At 44.7% G+C, this 23,050-nt stretch overlaps 1 protein-coding gene across 1 annotated transcript in view; it reads left to right on the plus strand.

Annotated features, from left to right (window-relative positions):
- Nucleotides 1–23,050, plus strand: part of grid1b (glutamate receptor, ionotropic, delta 1b) — a 744,708-nt gene that overhangs the window by 667,531 nt on the left and 54,127 nt on the right. The window contains 2 exon segments of the mRNA XM_056469382.1: nucleotides 6,876–7,037; nucleotides 10,559–10,678. Coding sequence (XP_056325357.1) covers nucleotides 6,876–7,037; nucleotides 10,559–10,678 — 282 coding nt within the window.

The raw sequence follows: 23,050 nt of genomic DNA on the forward strand, positions 1-23,050 counted from the left end.
ATATATTATTGCAATACAACATACACTGTAAAAAAATATTAGTTACTTTACTTTAAAAAGAAGAGGTAATCTTTGGCCTTAAAAGCTACAAGTTGATTTTATCTAAAAAAAAAAAAAAGACAGTAAAGTTATTGACTTAAAAAGCAAAGATAAAAAGAGTTAAGGTGAACAAAGAGAAAGCTGAAATCATTGCATTTGAAACAGAACAGAAATGAGGTTCTCACGGTGAATGTGCACGTTGGCTGTAGGGGTCAAACAACAAAAAATAAGGTCAAGAATCTTGGTGTGATTCTGGAGTCAGATCTGAATTTCAGTAGTTATGCCAAAGCAGTAAGTAAATCAGCACACTATCATCTCAAAAACATTGCAAGAATTAGATCCGTTGTTTCCAGTCACAACTTAGAGAAACCTTACGGTTACTAAAGTAACCCTTCGTTCCCAGAGGGAGGGAATGGAAATGCTATGTGGAAACTTCCACTATGGGGATCTAGTCAGAAACCAATCATTTGAAAGAGTATAAAAACAAGCCAATGAAATGCCAATGAGTTGGCGGCATCAGCGTGCAAAGCTGTGACAATCAGTCATGCTATAAAGACGCAGCCAGTGCCATGCTCGACATCCTTTTCTAGCTGAAGAGACTTTCACGCTCAACAGCTAAGGGACAATCGTTGTGGCGAAGGAACATAGCATTTCCGTTCCCCCCTCGGGGAACGAAAGGTTACTTTAGTAACCGGAACGTTCCCCTTTGGATGGGGAACTCCAATGCTATGTGGAAACTTCCACTATGGGAAAATCTATGGAAAACGCCACAACGAAAGAACCTTACCGCGTCCCTGGCGAAGGGTGTGCCATGCAGTAGAGCGAGCGCACCTACAACGCCCCGAGACACAGTCTTCCAACATGTCCCCTGGCCCTTACTTACCTTACTTACCTGTTTAGGAACAGTTATATTTTTCGGGGAGTCGCAATAACCCAGTAAAATAGGTTTTAATACGACAGTACGTTGAGAAAGCGTTCAGTCCCGATAGGGAGGACGCTGCAGAGCTCACCTGCTACCCAGAGGGGAGACCTGGTGACAAGCTATGGACTAGCCCAGAGATGGAGAGTCCTTGCATAAGGATGGTTACCGGGGAGGGAAGACACGAGCCCGCCTAGAAGGGGGACTATACCATGGCTGAGTGAACATATGGGATCGCCAGCGGGGAACACGCATAGGCGGGCTGACCATCGGGCATGCCGACAACGTACCGGGCCAACACCTGACTCCTCCGCTGAGTCAGGTGCTAGGGGCCTCGCAGGAACTCTGCAGGATTCACCAAAAAATGGGGAACTAAACTGACAAAGCTGAAAAAGCGCACGTATCTCCGGCTTAGGGAGAATGGCGCAGCAAGCGTGTTTTGACACCTCAACCGAATCGTTTCCTCAATCACCAAGGGTTACCTAATACCCTTGAGGAAACTGGCTCCACTCACAGAATGTAAACACTGCAAATGTACAGGGTGTCACCCAACCCGCAGCTCTACAAATGTCTGTCAGAGAGGCACCGCGTGGTAACGCCCAGGAGGATGCGATGCTCTGAGTGGAGTGCGCTCTCACCCCCGGGGGACACGGCTCACCCTGGCTCGAAAAGCGAGGGAGATGGCATCCACTATCCAGTGGGCCAACCTCTGTTTAGATAAGGCACTTCCCTTCTGCCGACCACTGTAACAGACAAAGAGCTGGTCAGAGGATCTAAAGCTCTGAGTGTGGTCCACATATATTCACAAAGCGCGAACAGGACACAACAATGAAAGGGCTGGGTCTGCCTCCTCCGTGGGCAGCGCTTGCAGGCTCACTACCTGATCCTTAAACGGCGTGGTAGGAACCTTGGGCACATAGCCGGGATTCTAGGCACGAGTCACTGACCAAAAATGCCTCCAGGTCCCCAGCCCTCTTTATCGATGCCAACGCGACCAGCAGAGCTGTCTTCAAGGACAGAAATCTCAAGGATACTGAGTCGAGTGGTTCGAAGGGATCCCCACGTAGGCTCGTAGCACTACCGCGAGATCCCAAGAGGGCATGAGAGGGGGGCGGGGTGGAAATAGGAAATAGGAAATGAGGAACCAGATGATGAGGTTATGCCTCCCAACAGTACCGCCATCCACGCATTATGATGAGCGGAGATGGTGGCCACGTAAACCCTCAGTGTGGAGGGCGACAGTCTTCGCTCCACCTGTCCTAAAGGAAAGAAAGCACAACACTGATCTGGCAAGATCGGGGGTCTTCTCGGCGAGAAGCGCACCACTCAGTAAATAGACTCCACTTCAGGGCGTAGGCATGCCTCATAGAGGGTGCACTAGCCTGAGTGATGGTATTAACTACCGCCAATGGTAGGTTACCTAAGTCTTCCTCGTCGCGTCTATGGACCACATGTGGAGGTTCCACAGAACTGAGCGAGGGTGCCAGATGGTGCCCTGTCCCAGAGAGAGTCCTGTGACCTCTCTCAAAGGGACCCGACAGGGTGGGGGCGTCGCGAGGAGAGTTCTGATATCCAGGTCCGGTTGGGCCAGGGGGCGCAGCTAGCAAGACTTGCTCCTCGTCCTCCCTGACCTTGTACAGAAACTGCGCGAGTAGGCTCACTGGGGGAAACGCATACTTACGCATGCCCGAGACTCGGGTCTGGAGTCGCCATTCTCCCGGGGAAGGAGCTGCCGTGAGAGCCCATTGGCGGCACGGTTGAGCCCATTCGGGGTGTGAATAGCAAGCAGCGACTTCAGCCGCGTATGACTCCAGAGGAGCAGACAGCGAGTGAGCTGAAACATGCGGCGGGAGCGTATACCCCCCATACGGATGGCATACGCTACCGCAGCCGTGCTGTCCGTCCTGACCAGCATGTGTTGCCCCCTCAGCACCCGTAAAAAGCGCCGCAGAGCGAGAAACACTGCTAACAGCTCTAGGCAGTTGATATGCCAATGCAGCTGGGTTCCCCTCCACAGGTCCGCAGCAGCATGCCCGCTACACACGGCCCCCCAACCCGTACTGGAGGCATCTGCCGAAACGACAACATGCCTGGACGCCTGACCTAGGGGCACACTGGCCCGTAGGAAGGAGGGGTCCTTCCAGGGGGTGAGGGTGCAGCGACACAGCGCAGTGACAGTCACTCGGTGTGTGCCCGTGTGCCATGCGCGTCTGGGGACCCGATCGTGAAGCCAACGCTGTAGTGGTCTCATATGGAGCAATTCGAGCAGCGTGGCCACGGCTGCAGATGCCATATGCCCCCGGAGCCTCTGAAAAGATTTCAGGGGGACCACCTTTTTTCTGTCAAACTCTCTCAGACAGTTCAGCATTAGCTCGGCGCGCCTTCATGGTGATCGAGTCCAGCTCCAACCCGAGAAAGCGGATGTTCTGCATGGGGCGAGCTTGCTCTTTTCTCGGTTGACCTGAAACCCCAACGGGCGGAGGTGCCGGAGCACCTTGTCTCTGTGCATAATCAATTGCTCCCGGGAGTGGGCTAAAATCAGCCAGTCATCGAGATAATTGAGCATGCGGATGCCCGCGAGCCGAAGGGGTGTGGGGGCACCCTCCGCGAGCTTGGTGAAAACCCGCGGAGACAGAAAAAGCCCGAAGGGGAGGACCCGTACTGCCATGCTCGACCTTCGAACGCAAACCGCAGTTTTGTGGCTTGGAAGTATGGAGACATGGAATACGCATCCTTCAGGTCTATTGCTGCAAACCAATCCCGATGACGAACGCATCGGGTGATGCGCATCTGCATAAGCATTCTGAAGCGCAGCCTGTGAAGTCTGATCGTATGGATGAACCATTGCGATGGGCAGGCCCGCGCTAACCAGGCAGGCAGAGCCCTGCAAGTGGTCCCACTCGCATGATCGCTGACGTGCCAGCGGCCCGTCTCAGGGACGCTTCATGGTACCGAACTAAGCGGCGCCCTGGGTGGGGGATGCTGGTTGCGTGCCCGATGCTCGGCGCAGCAGCGTGGCCAGAGACGCAGGCGGGTGCAGTGGAGCAAAGCTGCAAGGAGCAAGCTCCTCGGCGAAAAAGCAGTGGATGTGGATGGCTCGGTGGAGGGGGGGAGCGGTCATACCATCCCGCCGATAGAGACGTCACCCATCGCCTCCGACTGTTCTATCACCGGCGTGAATTCCTGGGCGAATTCACAGATGCTGTTGCTGAACAGGCCAGCCTGGGATATGGGTGGGTTAAGAAAGCGAACTTTGTCAACGCCACGCACATCACCAGGTTTAGCCTGAGGTGGCGTTCCTGGATCACGGATGTGATCATCGTCCTTACCAGGGCACACACAGCCGACTTTTTTTATTTTTTTTTTAAAGAGCATAGTCGGTTGCGGTGCGGAGCTCATGCTCAATCCTGGGTCAGAACCATCCTCACGCAGCTGGGCCAGCGCCTGCACTTGGTAGCGCTGGTAGGTGGCCATAGCATGCATGGTGAGGGCGAAGGCGCACGCAGCACACTGCGTGAGCCCACTGTGCCCAGCCAGGAAGAAGGGGATGGGGAGGCTTAGAAGGTCTTGCCTTCATTCTCTACATCACACCCCTCTAATCGGTCCGGCCACGGGGCTGGGGGATAAACCATCTCCAGAGTCACGGCCGAAGCAGCCTGGGGAAGCACAGCCACAAAGTCTGCTTCTAGATTCGACGCCGCGCTCATCATCCCGGAGGGAGCGAGCGGGTTAGAATCCTCATCAGACCTTGACAGCCCACCTTCAAGGATGGTGAGATCGGGCAGAAAAAAGTGCCCTCAAGACTGCATGAGTTTACTGTGCACTTCCGGAAAGAAGGGGATGGGAGGCTTTGAAGGTCTTGCCTCCTTTTATCCTCCGCATAACACCCATCTAGTCGGTCCGGCTGCGGAGCTAGGGGATAAACCGTCACCAGACCCACGGCCGAAGCAGCCCGAGAAAGCACGGCCATCATGTCTGCTTTTTAGATGCCAACGCCACGCTCTCCACCCCGGAGGGAGGGAGCGAGCGGGCTCGCATCCTCATCAGACAATGACAGCCCAACATCCGAGGCAGCGATGGACATCTGACCCCCGGTGTCATCATGTGAGAGAGCGACCATCCCAGGACGGAGCGCTTCTCTTCACGTGGAGGAGCGAAAGGTCCCACTGAAACCCTCAGATCTGCCCGAGTGCCAACCGCAACTGGGGTGGGTGGCTCTTTTGCAAGAGCGAGCAGCGATCTTAACTGCGCAACAGACATGACATCAGTGATGGCATGTACTGCTCGCGAGCACCGCATTAACATGCTGGACCCCCAGACATGAAACGCTTTGCTCGTGCCCATCATCCGGGGATAGGAAACCATCGCATCCAGAAACGCAGGGTCAAAGTGATGTCTTGAAAAAGACGCGCTGCACGACCGTGTTGCTCTTTTAGGAAAGCTTTTTTCCTATACACAAACTGCACTTGAAGAACCAGACCCAAAGGACGCCAGGCAAGGGAGCAAAACCCAGCTCGACCATCTGCCACTGCGTATACGTGCTCTGGAACGGGAGAAGCTGCTTCTCGATCTCTGTAGACACAGGTTGGAGATACCCTCAAAGACTCTCTCAGAAGCTTCATGAAAGGCTCTGAAAGTGAAAGGATGTCGAGCATGGCACTGGCTGCGCCTTTATAGAATGACTGATTGTCATTGATGCCAGCTGTGCACGCTGACGCCACCAACTCATTGGCATTTCATTGGCCCGTTTTTATACTCTTTCAGATGATTGGTTTCTGACGAAATCCCCATAGTGGAAGTTTCCACATAGCATTGGAGTTCCCCATCCGAAGGGGAACCTAGTATCACCAGCAGCGTGGATTACTATAATGGACTCCTCACTGGCCTTCCCAAAAAGACAGTTAGACACTTGCAGCTTATCCAAACCACTACTTCCAGGATTTTGATCAAAACCAGAAAATTAGAGCACATTACACCTGTCCTCAGGTCTTTACACTGGCTCCCAGTTATATTCAAAATAGATTTTAAAGTATTATTACTTGTCTATACTGTAAATCACTAAATGACCTAGGACCTCAATACAGATATGCTCACTGACAAACCTAACAGATCACTCAGATATTTAGGATCAAGTAAATTAGATATTCCAAAAGTTCAGTCAAAGCGAGGGTGAATCCACTTTCAGCTACTACGCCCCCGCTGCTGAAATTATCCAGAAATGATCAGATGTGCTCCAACATTAGGCACGTTCAAATCATGACTGTATACACATCTGTTTAGCTGTGCCTTTACGGAATGAGCACTGTGCTATGTCCGACAGATTGATTGTGTCTTTCTTTTCTTGTTCAAAAGTCAACTAATCACATTTTACAGTCTAACCTGTCATAAATATCATTGCCATGAGTCCATTACAACTGTCATGAATTTTGTAACAGTGTCGTTATTATTTTTTTGACTTCAACTACAGTGGTACAAATTCAATTTGCCATTAAATGTCATTAGTTATTAATTATTTTGTTAGTTTAAAAAAATGGTCAGTGTCTACACTTTTACTCTGAGAAAAATATGACAAAACCATAATGGCCTCATGACAATCATGTTTATGACAGTTTATATTATCTTGATTGTGTCAGGTTGTCATCTCAAAGACACTGACAGGTTGTGTTATTTGTTTATATAAAGTTTTCATGACAAAGACATCTCCAACAATGTCATATTTGCATTTAAAATGACATAACTAAGCTAATGACACTTAATCAGAGTTGTCAAATGTTTCATGTCTTATGAACACCCCCTTCAAGTAAAATGCTATTTTACTTCACCTGTGCCTGTTGTAACTGTGCCAACATTACATCTTTATTATCATCAGTGGAGCATCACTAAACTGTATATATTTTTTGGATTATTTTAATTTCAGGTGTCCAATCTGTACCTTTATGACAGCGTGTTGATGTTAGCCAACGCATTCTACCGGAAATTAGAAGACCGGAAATGGCACAGCATGGCCAGTCTCAACTGCATCAGGAAGTCCACCAAGCCATGGAATGGAGGCTGGTCCATGCTGGAGACGATCCAGAAGGTACGATTTGTGTGACATCAAGAGAGACTTATACCGCTTGTCAAACTGTTGGGCAGTTGAAATCGCATCTAGCATGCAAGACTAGGAGTGACAAGGAAGCGAGTAGTTAAATAAAAGTAGCTGTGACAAGATGATAGTTTCCTTTGCTTTGCATCTAGTCCCAGACATATGGCTTTTGAAATGTAAATTGCTTTCATCTAGGTTGTTTCCTGCCTTCCTCTCTCACTCCCGCAATCACATTTCTCTTGAACACATGCACAGCGGTCAAGCCAAGAAAGCTGTTGGTTGTCCTCACACAGAGCTCTCTTAGGGGCTAGTGAAAGCTACACAATTGTCGGTGCGGTGGCTGCCGCAGCTGATGCCTCATCTTACGAGCTCATGTCTCGGTGAGCTCTCGGGAGCAGTGACTGGTCTAGTGTGTGTTCCTCAATTTCACGCCCTTTTAACGTTGTATGAACCACACAGAACTGCAGAAAGCCTCTAATCGACCCTGAGAGGTACACACCATGGATAGATTTGTCTCTGAAACTTCCACCACCCTCTACAGTCAAAAGATTTGTCAAAGCTGTATGCTTTTCATGGTGATGCTTTGCAAGTTGAGCAACCGCCACCACCATAAACTGGTGGCCCAGATATTTGATTAATTTCATTATAAAAAGGTAATCACGTTCTGTAAAGGATTATAATTAATGCTACTATTTACATTAGTATTTATGATTTGCTTTATTTTACATCAATATTTCAGTAATTTAAGTTATTGATCACATTGGAATAATATCTGCATATTACCCAGTTATTAGACATATCAGGCCGAGTGCCTTAGTGCCCCAGCAGTGCCGATGTACAGCCATATCGCACTGCAACGAGTGTGATATTGAATTCACAGTTTGATGATTGTTTGAAAAAGCCGCTAAACTCCACTTCTGCCAAAAATGAGCTAATAACATTGAGTGAATGGTTTACTACCGTACCACGTTCAACAAATATTTTTGCTTCAAATCACCTAAATTGCAGCGTCAGCACATTCAGAAATAACAGTTTGTTGGCAAAAGCCTCTAAACGCCACTTGCTTTTATCCCGAGAACCAATCAGAAGACGCAAATCGAATCATATGTTTCCAATGTAACAGTGCACTGATAAGCTGGCTTTTATGAGACTGTTTTATTCCGCTTACAATTTCAATTTTAAAAGATGGAGTTTGATTAACTGGATGAGCCTGTCCAACTGTCAGTGAATGGCAAATGAAAACATCCCTTACCTCAAAACTCTGTGCATTACAAGAAAAAGAAAACACAATCTGCAGACGGAAGTGTACCATGTATTCATAACATTTTTTGGGGCAGTGACACTACTTTGAATGAGTCCGACATTAAACAGCAACACCGTTTTACAAAATACGAAGTTAAGATGCCTTTCTATTATTCCGCATTGGATGCTATGAGGATAAATAAGAGACCAAATAGAAACCAAGACCTTGAGTATGGTGAGAATGAATGAATGACAGCTTCTAAAAATGTCTGAGAGACATCCCCTTTTTGCCCAGTAGGCCTACATTGTGTTTTAATTGCTAATGTAAGCTATTTTTAAAAAGATAAATAAAATGTATAAAACTACACATTATTTGTAATACTACATATTACCTACACGTCTGATAAGCTTTTATATTAATGGACAATGCACAGATATTGATGTTTCACAATGTTTTTACACTGATGAACCACTTACTTGACACTTACTTGACAGTTACTTGCCACTTACTTAACAGATTTATGCGTTTTTAATTTTAGGTGGTTTGTGTAATGTGTTTTATGTTTTGTAAAATAATTTCTAATTGCATCTTTAGTGATTTACAGCTAATTGCACCGTCTTGTCCCAGTAGGTGGATTTAGAAGTTTTTGCAAAAAATAAAGCACAAGTGGATTTAGCTGGTTTTGACTCAAAAGAAAATCTGCCTTGTTAAAAAAACAAATAATTGTCTAAAGTGACTTTTATTAAAAATATATATATTTTATTTACTAGCTAATAACCCTATCTTTACCTATAAAATGAAACTCGGGACCTAATTTATATATATATATTGTGTGATATTGCTTTTATACAACATTTCGACGGCATAATTGTGTGTCAAAACCCTTTGATATGAGGAACTACTTTATTCCACCATTCATTCTGACTTCAGAACTGAAGTCAGAACAGCAGAAACCATTGCTACTTCACAAACGTGACTTTAGAGCTAGTATTTGAAGGATTCTCTGGCGTAATATCTAAAGTGATGACAAAACAGGTGATTTTGCTGACATTTTAAAACTATAAGGCTGAAATACATGAAATGCCATCAGTCTAGAGACATTTCCCAGCATTTATCTGTTACAATCAGGATATCACAATAATTAACCCCGAAAAAGTCAAAGCAACGCAATCACAACCAGATAACTGTTGTGCTTGAGAGAAGGAAAAATGCTAAACACATGCAGGCATTTCTTCTTTCTTTCTGTTTACTGAACTAGTCTGCAGTCGAAAAAACAGGAGACTCATTAGAAACAGATGGCCAACCAAAACTTAACTCAGGATTAAACAAAGAGTGGCCAACACAAAATATATACATTCCTAATATGTAAGTCCCATCTCACACTCAACACATAAATACAGCGCTACAGCATACAAAAGAGAGAAATCAGCTTAGAATGTCACTTGCCCATTTTATAATGATTTGATCAGCTGTAGTTTAAAACTATGCTGGGTTTTTCCTCATTTAAAGGCTTATTATGCGGTCTCTTTCGCCATCTTGTGAATGGACAATGTCAACCATCTTTGGTCTGCTCAAAGACTGCTAATGGCTGCCGATGCACTGTCTCTCAGAAATTATAAATATTTAAAATAGGAACTATCCTTATAAATAAACTGCATAGTTCCAGTCTAAACAACTACATTCTCTAGAAAAGACTAAAAAGCCTCAAAGGTACATTATGTTGTCCAACAGCTGCAATATTTGTCAACTGTAGAGTGTCCTCTGCTTGTTGCTGTATGTGGGGGGAGTAATTTACAAGGGTGAAGATTGAAGAGGTTGGATGAGCGCTGTTATTCGCAGAATATTAGATTTAGGAACCAGATAGATCTGTTGAGTAAATATATATATATATATATATATATATATATATATATATATATATATACATACATACATACATACATACATACATACAATAACTTGTTCTGTCTGTCAGACTTTTGTGCATCTGCTTCTTTAACAGTAGGGTTTTTTTTTTATGAGTAAAATTATATAAAGTTTTATATGTATTGCTGGTAAAAGCTGATAATGCCAACTGAACCAAACCTCTTTCCCAGTGGCCCCAGGCTATGAGTCCTTTTCAATTACCAAGCCCAAGGAAACCTGAAGGTTTAAATTTGTAATTGGCAAAATTTGATGTATAAAAAGGTAAAGCACACTGCACTTTGATCTGGCTGGGTTCTTTTTACTGTCACTTTATTGTGTATTGATTCAGACAATCTTGTTTCCACAGGGTCATATAACTGGCCTCACTGGGATTATGGACTTCATGGAAAATGGATCAAATTCGCATGTTCAGTTTGAAATTTTGGGAACCAGCTTCAGCGAGACGTTTGGAAAAGACATAAAACGCGTGAGTTAAATTCCCCAGGCTTTCATTTCTTGGACCTTTTGACTTGTATTTATTTATTTATTTATTTTATTGCAGTCATCTAAGATAAAATGAAAACTGAAATAAAGTGCAACATGGAGGTCAAGTAATTTTGAAAGACTTACCATTGAGATCAGCATGACTTGATGTAAGTGCACATTGTGTACCCAAAAGACCATTTTGATACACCACTGTGTCAAATGAGCAAGAAGAGTGAGAAACCAGCAGTGAAAAGCTTTGGCACACTTGACAGGCCAGGTGTTCCTTACAACTATTTGGGCTTTTGAAAGTATGAACGAGTGAACGAACGAATGAACAAATACATTCATACATACATACATACATACATACATACATACATACATACAAACATTTTTAAAGACACACCTGCAATTTCAGAGGCTGTTCATCAGTGGCATATGTATTAGTGTATAGCAATCTTTTTTTAAATGTATTTTTAAAATAATCAGTAAAGCCAAAGTTTCAGTAAATTTAAGTTAATTTTTTCAATTCTTTCTGACATGAGTTCTTAGATTGTAAATTTACTGGTGGTACTTGAGGACAAAATTTTGTGTACTTATCTACATATTTCACGAGTTCACACTTGCAACAGTTTCAGAATAAAGCGTATTTGGCGTGCTGTCCGGGGAGAGGGCTCTGAGCTCGGGGAAGACACCTAAACTCGAGTCATTCCTCTTATCAGGAAACAAAGAGGAATAGGGATTCGAGCGAAGTATCTAGCCCGGCCCCAGAACGCTCCCCCCGGGATAGTAATGCTTAAGAGGTGAGGTGACGGGGTGGTGGAGGGATGCTAAAGTCGTAAGATGCTGCAGGTAAGACAGCTTTGGTATATATAGGGGTTTGGTCAAGAACTGATTGGATAATAGAATAATTGTCAATGACGTATTTGATACTGAAACTTCTGCGCGTGCTCCTCCCGAAATTTGTTTATCAAACATCACTTCACGAGTTCACACTTGCAACAGTTTCAGAATAAAGCGTATTTGGCGTGCTGTCCGGGGAGAGGGCTCTGAGCTCGGGGAAGACACCTAAACTCGAGTCATTCCTCTTATCAGGAAACAAAGAGGAATAGGGATTCGAGCGAAGTATCTAGCCCGGCCCCAGAACGCTCCCCAAAAATTGCTTATTTTGTTACAGGACAGCAGCCAGACAAGTGGGTGAGCCCCCCAAAATTAGCTGATCTTTAAAATTTGGAGGGGTGCTGTTAAGCTGATGGTTGTGCTTTGCAAGGTGTGTGTCTCGGGAGGAGGCAGTAACTGTATTGATGGTGATGCGTTAAGTGTCTCCAGCAGGAGTCGTCGCTCCCACGGGAGACGGGCGTCTCCCATAGGAGCGGTCACTGCGCTGGCAGTGGTGGTAAGGTGTACTTCTCCCATGGGAGCTGTCACTGCACTTGCAGTGGTGCATAATTAAGGTGTACGTCTCCCGAGGGAGCTGTCACTGCGCTTGCAGTGGTGCATGATAAGGTGTACGTCTCCCATGGGAGCTGTCACTGCGCTTGCAGTGGTGCATAATTATAAGGTGTACGTCTCCCGTAGGAGCGGTCACTGCGCTTGCAGTGGTGCATAATGAGGTGTACGTCTCCCATGGGAGCGGTCACTGCACTTGCAGTGGTGCAAAATTTTGTAAAGGTGTACGTCTCCCGTAGGAGCGGTCACTGCACTAGCAGTGGTGCATGATAATGAGGTGTACGTCTCCCGTGGGAGCTGTCACTGCACTTGCAGTGGTGCGTAATTATAAAGTGTACGTCTCCCGTAGGAGCGGTCACTGCGCTTGCAGTGGTGCATAATGAGGTGTACGTCTCCCATGGGAGCGGTCACTGCACTTGCAGTGGTGCATAATTTATAAAGGTGTACGTCTCCCGTAGGAGCGGTCACTGCGCTTGCAGTGGTGCATAATGAGGTGTACGTCTCCCATGGGAGCGGTCACTGCACATACAGTGGTGCATAATATATAAAGGTGTACGTCTCCCGTAGGAGCGGTCACTGTACTAGCAGTGGTGCATAATAATGAGGTGTGTGTCTCCCGAGGGAGCGGTCACTGCACTTGCAGTGGTGCATAAGATGTACGTCTCCCGTGGGTGCTGTCACCGCACTTGCGGTGGTGCATAATTATAAAGGTGTACGTCTCCCGTAGGAGCGGTCACCGCGCTAGCGGTGGTGCATAAAAAGGTGTACGTCTCCCGTGGGAGCAGTCTCTGCGCTTGCAGTGGTGCATAATAATGAGGTGTGCATCTCCTGTTGGAACGGTTATGCAGATGCTGTATTAGCGTTATTAAAATATATTATGCAAAGTGTATTTCGAAGGAAGTGTCGTGTCAATGAAGGAATGTGTTTTGAATAAGGGTTTGATGGGCTTTTCTAATGTGAGAGCGGTCGGCTCGAATGTAGCACTTAAAGGCCTGTGAGGACCAGCGTCCGAGTGTTTGGATCTGCTGCTCTGATAGACCATTTTGTGCTGCAGTGGTGGCTGCGCCTATTCTGAAGGAATGGCTGGAGAAATTGTCAGCTGGAAAGCCCGACTTAATTAGGACGCATTTAAGATGCTTCTGGAACCAGAAACGAGTGACTGGGCGATTGCTATCGTCTGTAAAAAGGGGGTCTGAAAGGGAAGTGGCTTGTGATCTCCTGATATGTGAAAATGCTAGCAGTGTTTGGTATGGATGGATAGGTGATTGAAGGTTGAAAATGTAAATGTAATGGCCTCTTTTTGCTTGATCAGTTTTGCTTTGTTTAATGAGGAAAGAAATGGTTTCGTTATCCAGCGTTACTAGATCGGATATGGTGGGATGAATGTTTGGGTTGAACCCTGATGTAATGGTGAGTTCTGAACACCTTAAAAATCCGAAGAAGGCTAAAATAAACATGGCGTCGAGAGTACGTGCTGTGTGGATTGATTCGTATCCTTTGCGAAGAGTGGATATGCATTTAGTGAGTGTTTTCAGTGTTATGGGTTGTCGGGTGTCATGACGTGTGGGGTGGGTTCTCTGTATGCCTTTCAAGAGAAGAGTTGTTTGCGAATTAGCTATGTGAGGTGCAGGGGAGCCGTAAATTAGTTTGTGGAAAAATTGAATTCCACTCAAATAGCCTTTAATGGAATTGATCTGGAGTTTTTTGATAATTGTGAGGTAGGATATGTAAGATGAAATGGAAAGTAGAGAAAAATCAGGAAACAGTATGTTATAACATGCATGGAATGTTTTAAAGCTTTTCCATGCTGTTAAATATGACTGCAGGGTTCTAGGAGCCACTGCCTGAAGGATAAAGTCGAGAGAGGCTCCAAGCAGGTTTTTTAAAGGATGATCTATGGGAATATCAGCTCTGAATAAGGAGGGACTTGGATTGGAAACTGATCCGCCTCTGGTGCCAAATGTCTGAATTTCTGGAAGGCAAAACGAGAGAGAGAGTCAGCAATTTGATTTTTGGACCCAGAAATGTGATTTGCAGTTAAAATAAACTGGTCACATGCTGAGATCCAAGTTAGGCGTCTTAGTAGGGGAATTAGTGCTAGCGAATTTGAACGGCCTTTATTTATACAGTGAACGGTTGCTTCATTGTCACAGTGAATTATGATGCGGGAAGAGGACCATTCTTTACCCCATAGGGATGCAGCGACGACTAGTGGGTAGAGCTCGAATAGCGCCGATGATTTTAGTGGTTGCGGCAGGTCTAATAGCTGGGGCGGCCAAGTGGACGCGAACCAGCGTCCTTGATAGTAGCCTCCGAATCCGATTGACGGGGCGGCGTCGGTGAATAAATTAATGTCTGCTGGGGAGGATATTAGGTCGCTGTAAAAGAAGGAGAGACCGTTCCATTGTTTAAGGAATAATATCCATAAACGGAGTTCGTTTAGGCTATTGTCATCGATGGATATAATATCCTCTAGACCGTGAGCTGAGGACGCGAGAAATAAGAGATGAGAAATAAACGAGCGGCCTTGGGGAATTATGCGCATTGCGAAATTCAAATGGCCGAGAATTGATAATAGCTCACGCTTAGAACAGAGGGGACTGTCTAATAGGGAGGAAGCTACCAGGATCGTTCGATCAATTTTTTCCTTTGGTAGGGACGCTTGGAATTTATTGGAGTCTAATTTGATGCCCAAGAATTCGATTGAAGTGCTTGGACCGGCGGTTTTTTTCCTCGGCGAGGGGAATCCCGAGTTCAGCGAAAACCTTCTGAACTGTCAAAAGGTGCGCGGCTGGTATAGCGTCTGGTGGTGAGATGATTAGGAAATCATCTAGTAGATGTATTAGATGCGGGATTTCGTAGTTATTGGAAAGGATCCAGCAGATTGCTTCCGACAGCGTATCGAAAATCTTTGGACTACTTCTGCAACCAAAGGTTAGGCGGACGGAAAAATAATAATTTTTTCGCCAAAGAATGCCGAAAAGGTGCCAAAAGTCAGGGTGGATGGGCATGACTTTAAAGGCGGACGTTATGTCGACTTTAGCCATCCATGCGCCGCGACCCGCGATTTTAATTAATGAAATAGCTTGGTCGATGTCATGATAAATCATTGAGTACTCTTCCAGAGGGATGAGACTGTTGATACTAGGAAACGGAGAGTTATGCGGGGAGGAGAGGTCGATTATTAAGCGTTTTTTATCGGAGAATTTCCTAGTGGCGATGCCAATAGGACTGACGCGATAAACTCTGAAAGGAGGTGCGGAGAAAGGACCCATCATGAAATTTTCGTCTACTTCTTTTTTGATTAGACGGTCGACGACGTCGGGTTCGGCGAGAGCGGACTGAAGATTTGGACAAATAAAACTACGGGTGGGTAGGCTAATGACACCTGGATGAAAACCTGAAGACAGACCCGTTAATAGAAATTCGGTGAATTTGGGATCGGGATGTTTGAGCAGTTCCGATTTTAGGCGAGAAACATTCACAGGAGTCGATAGGTACTTTCTGGTATTTTTATTTACAGATTTTCTCACTGGACATACTGTGCGGGCGTGAGCGCCGCCGCAGAAATTGCAAACATGCAAAAAACGACATTTCTGTCTCCAGCACCTGCCGCTATTGAAGCCGGTGCACGGGCTGGCGGAGGCTGGGACAGAAGAGCTGTGATCAGAAAAAAGGGGTGGAATATTTGGGTTTGAAGGGACGTAACTGGTAGATCTGGGCTGGGCTGGGTCGGGGAGGGGAGGAGGGATGGGATTTATGAATGGGCATGATTCTGTGTGGTGGGTGGTGGATCGACAGACCGCGCAAGATATACTGCGGCAACCGAGAAAGACTTTATTATGGAGATCTGTGTCTATGGCTCCCCAGAATGGGGTCTGGTTCCATTGTGAAATGCGAATGGCGCATTTAGCGGAGAAAAGGCGGTGGTATGTATAGAAATGAGAGCCTCCGTATGAGAGCGCGAGCTCAGCGACTATCGCGAGATAATCATTGAGCTCACGCCTCCTGTGGGGATAGACAGAACAAATGACGTCTGTATATCTTGAAAATGCTATTGTGAAGTCTGCGAATGATAAGATGCGTGACTGAATGTTAGCTGTGTTTTTTAAGGTTACTGAAAATTGGCCGCAATCTATCTGGCGGTCTGCCGATGTGGGTGAAATGGGTGAGAGGAGAGAAAAAAGATCAACATCCGAACCTGACAGGATTTGGCTCCTGATGGTGTTGGAGACGGGTGGAGGATCCAGGGCGAGGGCGTTGGGTGGAACAGGTAGAGGCGTGGCTGTGGACAGAGAAAAAGACTTAGTGTGAAGAAGTGGCTGTGGGATGTTGGAGGCTAGAGCCGCTTGCGGAGGCATGCTCGCGCTACTGCTGGCCCTAGGATCACCGGTGGGAGGGAAAGAGAAAAGGGGAGGGGCTTCCGACGTTAGTGACGTCAGCGGAGGCGGCCTCACGCTGGAACTTGCGTCGGGGCCTGGAGGAAAGTTGTAAGCTAGGGCCGCTTGCGGAGGCATGCTCGCGCTGCTGACCCTAGGATCACCGGTGGGAGGAAAAGAGAAGAGAGGAGGGGCTGCCGACGTTAGTGACATCAGCGGAGGCGGCCTCACGCTGGAACTTGCGTCGGGGCCTGAAGGAAAGTTGTAAGCTAGGGCCGCTTGCGGAGGCATGCTCGCGCTGCTGCTGGCCCTAGGATCACCAGTGGGAGGAAAAGAGAAGAGAGGAGGGGCTGCCGACGTTAGTGACATCAGCGGAGGTGGCCTCGCGCTGGAACTTGCGTCGGGGCCTGAGAAAACCTGGGGAAGAAGAGGAGGAATTAGAGGAGCTGGGTTTTGAGCTGGGAGCTGAGGCGGCCTCGCGCTCGCACTGCTCGCGGGAGCTTGGGAGGAATGGGGAGGCAGGATGTGAATTTGGGCCTGTGCTTCCTGTAGCGACCCTGCGCTTGAGTTTGAAGGGGGGGCTGCGGGCCAAGGATATATTTGAGGATGAGCTTCTGGTGCCGCTAGCGGAGGCAAGCTCACGCTATACTGGCGGCTCGAAGGAACGAGTCCAGAGCCGGCGTGGAGTCCCACTTCCGGGGATTGAGATCCTACGTCCTCTGGACCTTGGGCTCTCCCCAGACTCGCTGACGGCCTGCTGCTGCGTCCGGGTCTGGAAGACTGGTTTCGATCCGGACGCTGGTATGGAGACTTTTGGACCTGGCCGGATTTTTTCGTGGCTTTGGAAGGTGGAGTGATGGAAGGAAGTGGTGCTCCGGATTGCAAGGCGTTATACATAGCCAGGAGGTCCGCCTTGGTGGTTCGGCGCGGAACGGTGACGCCTGCGCTGGCCAATGCTTGGCGGAGGTCGGAGACGGTGTTTATCCCTGTGGCTGGGACGGAGGACATGGCTGAGGCAAATGATGAGGCTGGAGAGGATTGCCTTCTGGGAGATGGAGATGGTGAGCCCCGTCTTGATCGGACAGCCGTGATTCTGGCTGAACGGCGGCCTCGAGGTGGAGCCGCGGGCTGAGCTGATGCGCTCTGCGGGGCTACGGAGCTTTGGGTACCGGCGGGAGATCTCAGAGGAGCCTCGGCAAGGAAGGCGTCGTCCTCTGCGAAGAGATTAATCTCAGACATTCTGCGTCGAAGTTTGGATGCTAAAGTCGTAAGATGCTGCAGGTAAGACAGCTTTGGTATATATAGGGGTTTGGTCAAGAACTGATTGGATAATAGAATAATTGTCAATGACGTATTTGATACTGAAACTTCTGCGCGTGCTCCTCCCGAAATTTGTTTATCAAACATCACATTTATTAATACTTTCTGTTTGCCAGAATGCATTACATTATTATGCTAAGCTAACATTATGCTAAAATAGGTATTTGCTGCATACAGTGATATTATATATAGTATAATGATAGTATAATGAATGACTCTGTTTTGTAATAGGGAATTTGAATTATAAAATACTGATAGGCATAAACATAGACATAAACATCATCCAGAATGATGAAACTTCCCTTCAGCTTAAACTATAGTATCCTGTCATCCAACCATGTTAAATGAACCACAAGCTTGCCCAGTATGTAATCAGGTATTTGTATAAGTTTTAAAATATCTTCTTTATCCTGCAAATAAGCTGAACAAATTGCACTTTTTGGATAGAAGTCTTCCGATATTTCAATATGTAAGAAAGCCAAGATGTAGTCTTTCCAATACAGCCAACACTTGTCTGAAAAATGAAAAAAAAAAGTACTTGTTGTTTTAGATGTTTATTAAATATGTAATGTTAAAGCTGAAATCTGCACATTTACACGGATTTACAAATGTGCAGTTTTCATTATTTCACATAATTTAGCTTTAATATGTTTTTAACAATTAGAAACTTAGGGCGTCATGGTGCAGTGGCTAGCACAATCACCTCACAGCAAGAGGGTCACTACTTTGAGCCTTGGCCGGGTCAGTTGGCTTTTTTGTGTGGAGTTTGCATGTTCTCTCCGTGTTTGTGTGGGTTTCCTCCGGGTGTGCCGGTTTCCCCCACAGTCCAAAGACATGCACTATAGATTGATTGAATAAGCTAATTGGCCATAGTGTATGTGTGTAAAAGAGTGTGAGTAAATGTTTTCCAGTGTTGGGTTGCGGCTGGGGCATTTGAAGTGTTCAATTCAGTTCAATTCAATTCACCTTCAATTGTATAGCGCTTTTACAATGTAGATTGTGTCAAAGCAGCTTTACATAGAAGATCATAGTAAATTGAAACAGGTTCAGTTCCGTTTTCAGTGTTTAAGTTCAGTTCAGTTTAGCTCAGCTCAGTTCAGTGTGGTTCATAATCACTACTGAGAGTCCAAACACTGATGAGCAAAGTGTAAAACATATGCTGGATAAGTTGGCGGTTTATTCCACTGTAGCGACCTCAGATCAATAAGGGTACTAAACTGAAAAGAAAATGAATGAATGAATATCAAAACATAACTTAAACTTAAAACATTAAACTAGACACTTCACCTACATTTAAAAAAACAAATACGCATTATAAAAGGTCGTAGATTGGTTTTGGGGGTCTCCAAGGTAAAAGAAAAAAAAACATTTATTACATTAACCCCTCCTTTACGTGATGCTAATCTCCAGTTATTGGTCCAATGACCCAGTCCACTGTGATTGGTTGGCTGTGTTCATAACAAGATAGAAAGGAAATACCCACCAATGTGTATCAAGAAAGTGTTGAAGCAACAAATAGCCAGACTCCAGAGTAAATACAGCTATTATTATACAGCCCCCCTGAATTATTAGCCCACCTGTTTTTTTTGTTTTTTTTCCACAGTTTCTGTTTAATGGAGAGAAGATTTTTACAACACATTTCTAAACATAATAGCTTTAATAACTCATTTCTAATAACAGATTTATTTTGTCTTTGCCATGATGACAGTAAATAATATTTTACTAGATATTTTTCAAGACACTTCTACACAGCTTAAAGTGACATTTAAAAGCTTAACTAGGCTAATTAGGTTAACTAGGCAGGTTAGGGTAATTAGGCAAGTTATTGTATAACAATGGTTTGTGACTATCGAAAAAAATATATAGCTTAAAGGGGCTAATAATTTTGACCCTAAAATGTTTATTAATAAATTAAAAACTTATTTTATCCTAGCCTAAATAAAACAAATAAGACTTTCTCCAGAAGAAAAAAACATTATCAGACATACTGTAAAAATTTCCTTACTCTGTTAAACATCATTTGGGAAATATCTAAAAAAGATAAAAACTGTATACTTCAACTGTGTATATGAGCCCATTAGAGAAAAAACTATTGAAAAAATACAGTTTAGCATGAGCATATTGATTGATTCTTAACCATAAGGCCATGTAATAACAACAACATACATTCAGTATTAATCAACACAGTGGTAAATGTGAAACTATTTTGAATATTTAATGTGACGTGTGATCTTGTTGGAAGTACATTCTGCTCAGAAGGGCTCAAACCAATGAGCGAAAGTAAAAAAGCAGTGTTTTTCATGTCTATGTAAGAACAGCTAATGGTGGCCTAGCAATGATGGACACCAGGAGATTGTGAGCTCAGAATTGCATTAAAATTGGTAAAGCCAGTGGCACACGTCGCATTTTCCAATTGGTTTTAAACATAACATGTGAAGAGCCCCAAACCAGAGAGATACAGAACAAGCTGTGTGGAGCAGTTACAATACACAATTAAATACATATTTTGCAAGCTCCAGAAAACAAGGAGGCAACCATTTTAATCACACTTACAGTTTACGATCTGGCGGAAGAAGAGGCTGGTTGACATGAACTGTGTACTGACAAAGTCCGATAAATGAACAGTCATTGTAGGGTAGGTTATTGTAGAAATCATCAGTAAAATGACGACACATCCAGGAGAGTTATGGTGTGGAGAAGCCCCAATAAAGCGTACCACCCAGCATGGGGGAGATCAGTGATGGTTTGGCCTGCAATATGACATTTACTAGGCCAATCCTTGTGCTAAATGGGCGCATCACTGCCAATGACTACAAAACCATACTGGAGGGCCATGTGCACCCAATGGTTCAAACATTGTACCCTGAAGGTGGTGTCACATATGAGGATGATAATGCACAGAGTGGTTTGATGAACATGAAAGTGAAGTTAAACATCTTCCATGGCCTGCACAGTCACCAGATCAACATTATTGAGCCACGTTGGGATGTTTTGGAGGAATGAGTCAGGAAATGTTTTCCTCCACCAGCATTATGTAGTAACCTGGTCACTATTCTGTAAGAAGAATTGCTCAAAATCCCTCTGGGTACTCTGCAGGACTTTTATCTGTCTTTCCCAAGACAAATTGATTCCGCAAAAGAAGGCCTTACACCATACTGATTATATATTGTGGTCTAAAACCAGAAGTTTTAGTTTCATTGTCCAAGCCTTGTACCTACCATGTCCACAACATGGTTTATTTCTTGTATAAACTGATATTTTCATCAGCTGTACTTTTCCCCAAAGCAATCATGATTAATTGCATGCATTATAGACATTTTGTCTTTTATTCAGATTTTAGCTGAATTTACTGACTTTTTTTCTCCATTTTTGTAACCATATACTGTTTTGTTTCATTCATCATTTTAAAGAAAGACTAATATAAATTACTGGAGAGGAAACAGTCTGCTGGTAATGAAGATTTAATCACCCTGCATCCTATCCTGAATTATGAACCCACTGTATCACATTATAGCCATTAAGATCCGCAGTGCCACAGCTATTTACTCCCTGCCCGCACACACAGACTCCCCCTCATACAAAGCACATTCATTAGCTTTAATGAAAGGAAAGGACAGCTAATGGTACGTCAAGTGTACTCAGTCCTGTTGTTGTTCATTATTAGAGCACTAGCTTTAGTCTTCTAAGCAGTGCCGCCCAAGAAGAGATTAATGTAGCCAACAGCATTTCTACTAGCTATGGAGACAAACAGCGAGCCTTGCTTTTAATTTGACATATGTCATGGTTTGAAAGCAGAGGCAAATTCATTTTCTGGATAAACAAGAAACTCTTTGGCGGTGAAAGCAGGCAGGAAAGTTTCCAGTGATTTCTTCAGCGGTGACGCAGTACCCTGTTTTGACTTTTTTTTTTTTTTAATCTTAGTGTTCAGTCTTATTGCTTTAAATGGCTTTTCTCTGACTGCTACTACAATAAACATCAGCGGTGTACAAAAATCTCACAAGCTGCTTACCAAGACAGACCAACATTTTTGTCACACTCCCATCACTAATACTAAAGGTTTGTACACAATGCAACGATTTTTGCTCATGTCAGCATTTTTCGAAAAAAAAAATTTTAACTGCATTTAAACCCAGGTGATTTTCAGGAGAGAGTTGAGGAGAGTGAACACACAAAATTACCCACTGCCATCAGATGGCACTTAAAGAACTTGCAAGTCATGAAAGAAAAGTGGGTAACACTTTATTTTGATGGTCCAATTGTTGAATTTAAGTTACATTGCATCTACATGGCAACTAATTCTCATTAGATTATAAATAAACTGTTAGGTTGGGGTTGGGGTTGGGGTTAGGGTTAGTGTAAGTTAACATGTACTTGCTAAGTTTCTTAATCAGTTAAATGTCTGTTGAAGGAGCAATATCAACAGAAATTAAGCAGACAGTCTACTAATACTCAAATGGACCATCAAAATAAAGTGTTATAGAAAAGTGAAGTGAAACTAACCATCAATCTTATTTGCGACTCTTCAATCTTACTGACATTGCTATTGCATTTATCATACAGCTCTTTGTGTTCAGACACCAAAAAAAAGCAGCTTCCGAGTGGTGTTTAATGTAACGTCAGCAGCTCTGGGCACGTGAACATAAGTGCCAGTCTGGGGTGCATTTCGCAAACAACGACGTAACTCGCTGCTGAACTATCATAGTACGATGCATTGTTTGTGATGAACGATGTAGTGATGAGTGTTTCCCAAAACCATAGTTGCTTTGTCGCAGATCCATCGTTTGAACCATGTTAGTTATAACGTAAAATGTCCATAATGACACTCTAAATGGGGTGGAGTACATGGGCATCACTAGGCATATTTTTGGGGGGCTGTAGCTATATTTCTACTCAGCCCCCCTAAAACTTTTCAGATTAGCTCATAAACCATAGACCAAATTTTCGTCTCTGTCCCTTTTAAATTTGAAATGAAGACGGTGACAGAATTCGGCTCCTCCCCGACTTTCGTTTTTCATTTGATCAGCAAACCACAGCAGTGCAGAGCGAGAGAACAAGGTGTGTGTTTATCGATAAATTGTTATAAAATATGTTTATTTGCAGTTCTTTGCTATGGATACACTTGTACTTGTATCACCAAAACTAGATGCAATTTAAATCAAAATTCATGCAGCGATTGGCTAAATTCTCTGTCAGTCAAACTTCTGGGAAGTAGGATTGTAGGATTG

This window comes from Danio aesculapii, chromosome 12 (genome assembly GCF_903798145.1).
Source record: "Danio aesculapii chromosome 12, fDanAes4.1, whole genome shotgun sequence".
NCBI classification, from domain to species: Eukaryota; Metazoa; Chordata; class Actinopteri; order Cypriniformes; family Danionidae; genus Danio; species Danio aesculapii.